General features: G+C 37.5%; 1 protein-coding gene across 1 annotated transcript; it reads right to left on the bottom strand.

Moving 5' to 3' along the window:
- Nucleotides 1–219: 219 nt before the first annotated feature.
- On the bottom strand, nt 220–3,102 carry LOC133833161 (disease resistance protein RPM1-like). Its single transcript, XM_062263412.1, has one exon. It carries the CDS (start codon nt 3,100–3,102, stop codon nt 220–222), a length of 2,883 nt encoding a protein of 960 aa, XP_062119396.1.
- Between the last annotated feature and the right edge of the window lie 937 nt (nt 3,103–4,039).

Here is a 4,039-nt window from a genome sequence, read left to right as displayed (position 1 = left end):
GAAACATTTGCTCACCTGTATTTTTAATCAGATATATCATGAGGAGTAATGATATCTGCATTCAAAATATACACTCAAATATTACATGCAGTGATGTGCCAGTTTAGCCTAGCCAATCACATTTATTAAAATTTGGACCCATTGTTTTAAAAAATAGTGACGTGACACGTCACTCTATGTAATATTTGAGAGTATTTAGGTGCACGAATCATTACTCTATCATGAGATATGCCGATAAGACATTATTCTTCTGCTTAATGCATGGCCAGCATTACTACTACTACTTGAAGAAGCTTCATCATTAGATCTCTGAACATGGTTTTTCAGCTGACCCTCATTAATCCTCCTTTTAATATTATCAATAAAATCACCACTCATCTCATACACAACCAATTCTTCAAGTTTTCCAAGACAACAACTTGTTGGAAGTGCCTTTAATTTCTCACACTTGCATATGGTCAGTTTTTGCAGCATAACCAATGCCATAGTCTCCACAACAACCTCCTTTAGCTCATCAAATTGCTCCACATGCAGTTTCCTAAGGCTTTTGAACGTATTAGCTTTGAAAACCAACTTGGTTCCCACGTAGTAATCAACCATTTCAAGCTCCATCAAGCACTGTAAAGATTCAAGATTCTCCAGGGGACTACTACTTTCATCCTTGAGCCTTAGCTTTGAAGACTTGAGTACAACCTTAACCAAACTCGAAAGAGACTTAATCCAGCTTGGAAATCTCCTTAGACCACCTTCTAGATTCAAGTGTTTGATACTCGTAGGAGGCTTTGTTATGTGATCCAAATCAAGAAACTTCTCAGCTGTGGCTGCTCTAACTTTGATTTTGCAGAGATTTTCCATTTGCTGAATGGACTCACACAATTCCCTTCCATTTTCTTCATGGTGATTGGCAAGACCAACTTTCCTGAGTTGCTTCAAACGTCCCAATTGCTTAATGTCTTCAACATTTTCCACTGCTATCAGAGATACTTTCTGTAAAGAGGATATGGATCCAATACGAGAATTAGAAACGCAGATTGCTTGAGGTTCGCCACTAATAATCGTACTATTTCGTCGAGAAACTAGGAGATGGCGCAATTTTTGAAGCTTGTGGATCCATTTAGGCAATTTTTTCACCAATGTGTACTTGAGATCCAAAGTTTCCAAATGGACGAGTTTCTGTATTGAATCTGGAACTGTCTCTATACATGTATACCTCATATTAAGACACTTCAAGAGAATGAAAGAGCCTACATATTTGGTAAGATTTTGCACTGGCACTTGTTGCAAATCTAGAACCTTTAACAGTCTGAACTTTCTCAAAAACATTTCCAAGTGATGATCTTGATCACTATAACTAGATGTTGTGAATGATCTTATTCTGTTTTTTATTCTTTTCCATCTAGATTCTTTCTTTGAGTCATCCTCAATGGTACCAATGTCATGATGACCAAACATAAACAAAGTACGAACATACTCAGCATTGCTTATCATCTCATCTAGTTTTAATGGAAAATATTCATGAAAGGAAAGCCGTCGAACCTTTTTATCTTGACTTGGTTTGGAGTTCTTCTTGTCCACAACGGTGACAAAGTTTCCATCCTTGGACAGAGGAGCTATAAAGTCATGGTATAACCTCAGAACTTGGCAAGTTCTTACACGACCATCGATCTCAGAAGAGCAAATGCGAACCAAGTTTCGTCCAATGAGTTCGTTGAGATAAGTTTCCGCAACTTCTTCTGGTGTTTTCCCATTCACTTCCTTGACAAACCCCTCGGCTAGCCAGGAACGAATCAACCTCCCGCGCGAGACAGATTGGTCTTCTGGAAAGATGCTGAAATACAAGAAACAACTCTTGAGATTTTCTTGAAGATCCACAAAACTTGGCTGCAAAACACTGCTTATAATGGGAAACTTTGAGCTAGTTCCAATCTCATGTGCAAGGCTGTTGTAAAAAGTTTCCCAATCATACTCGACTTCTCTCCACTGCCCAGTTGAAAGCAGAAAACCAACTGCAGCAATAGCTAAAGGCAGACCATCACACTTGTTCAATATTTTACTGGACACTTTTTCCAAAAAATTTGGACAACAACCACTTCTTGGAAAAGCATGTGTGCAGAAAAGCTCCCATGCCTCTTCCTCAATCAACCCATCTAGTTTATGTGTGTGTTTGAGTTTATCATCAGCTACATCAATATTGTTTCGAGTAGTGATTATAACCCGGCTACCATTTTCTTGATCAGGTAAATCTTTCAAAATCTGCACCAAACTTTGTCGATTCCAAACATTGTCAAGAACGAGCAGATACCTTTTCTGATGCAGGTAGTTGTGTAGTCTTGTTGTGTCAACTCGTCCAGATTCACTGACAATACTACTATCGCCGGTAGTTGGATCGAAACGACTGTCTAACACAAACACCTCACTGGAATCAAAACGAGACAGCCGAAGCCAAGCTCGGCAATGGAAGTGCGTCACCACATGTTGATCTGCAGAAACTTTCTTAACAAGAAAAGTCTTGCCCGAACCACCAGGACCAACAACTTGAATGGTCGTACGCTTCGAGTCTCCACTGATCAACTGATTCAACATCTCTTCTCGGCGTGTTATGAACCCCACCAATCTGTTGTCCTCGAAAAATGAGTCGGATGCTTTGTCAATCAATTCCGAACCATGTTTTTCTGCTGCCATACGATCCATCAGGTTGTGGTTTTCGATGATTTGGTTGATCCTCTTCTCTCGTTTGGATAAGCGTTTGATGGGTTTGTAATTTAATATTTTATGAGCCAAGTCGTGGAGAGACTGAACGCGTGCATTAGGGTGGGGTTGAGTACGATCCATGTGAACTTCGAACAAGAAATCGTCGAGTGCATCTTCGATTTCAGCAGTTACACCTTGAATCTTGTTTACTAAATCTTGAGAAACATGATCCTTCTTCTGATTTTCTTTCAACTTGATGAAGGATTGAAATGATGAGAGCAGACTTTTGAGTTTTTCAACGTCTTGTTTTGCTCCGGAGCTCCCTCCTTGATCGGAGAGACTGGCTAGTACTCTGTTGACCAAGACCAAAGCCGCCGGCAGAGCTGCGGATACTGATGCCGCCACTTCCATGATTGGTTGTTGGTTTTCTGCAGAGCTCAGCTAATCAATCTCTCTCTACCAATTTGATTGTGTATCTGCAGAGACCATGAAACACACTTTGTTACTACTGTTTTTATAGAAAAGCATTAGTCAGAGTTTTTGACTCGGTTTCGGTTTGGTCTTTTATCGTATAATAATTAAGGAAATAAATAGGAAGGAAACTACGTGACATTACGATATTGGTGTAATTATTACCTAATATCGCGAACATGTGAATAGAATAATTATAATTAGAAACTCATGTAAAGAAAAAGTCAAGCTTCTACTTTTCTAGGACTAAGGTAACCAATCATTTTCTTTACAGGAGAGTGTTAACATTTCGTTGACTAGAGGTTGTTGCTGCATTTGCAACCAACAAATAATAATAGAACCAACCAATAAAAAACAAATATGTGCTTTCCCGTTAATATATAAAAAACAAATAATATGTGTTTTGTCCAACTATCTTTATGTATTTTTTGACAAATTATTTTTTGTATCTGTGTGTTTTGTAAGATGATTAAAATAGAACCCTAAATCTGATTTTGGTCAATGATTTCTCAATTAAAATAAAAAATAATTTACCAAATTAACAATTCTGCTTAAAAACTGTATTATTATATTCAATTTTTTCTTCATCAAAATTGAGTTTAGGGTTCTATTTTAACAATTTTACAAAACTTAGGGTCCAAAAAGTAATTTGTCAAAACACAGGGTCCAAACAAGTAATGAGACAAAACACAGGGTCCAAAAAAGTATAAACCCATACATAAATGACATTTTTTTTATATTTATAAGGCTTACACTTTAAGCCCTACTAGTAGGGCTTTTAGTGTTTTCGACCTGTGAGCAGTTTTTTGTTCGATTATTTTTTATGACCGTATATATTATAGCTATTTAGAGCATCTACAAATTTTCAGAAAATTCT

Source organism: Humulus lupulus, chromosome 4 (assembly GCF_963169125.1).
Source record: "Humulus lupulus chromosome 4, drHumLupu1.1, whole genome shotgun sequence".
In the NCBI taxonomy this organism is placed as follows: Eukaryota; Viridiplantae; Streptophyta; class Magnoliopsida; order Rosales; family Cannabaceae; genus Humulus; species Humulus lupulus.
Note: the sequence above shows the minus strand (reverse complement) of the source record. Positions and strands in the feature narration are given on the sequence as shown.

What these genes read in the sequence shown, in the direction of transcription:
- LOC133833161 (XM_062263412.1), bottom strand. Translation starts at nt 3,102, where the DNA reads ATGGAAGTGGCGGCATCAGTATCCGCAGCTCTGCCGGCGGCTTTGGTC.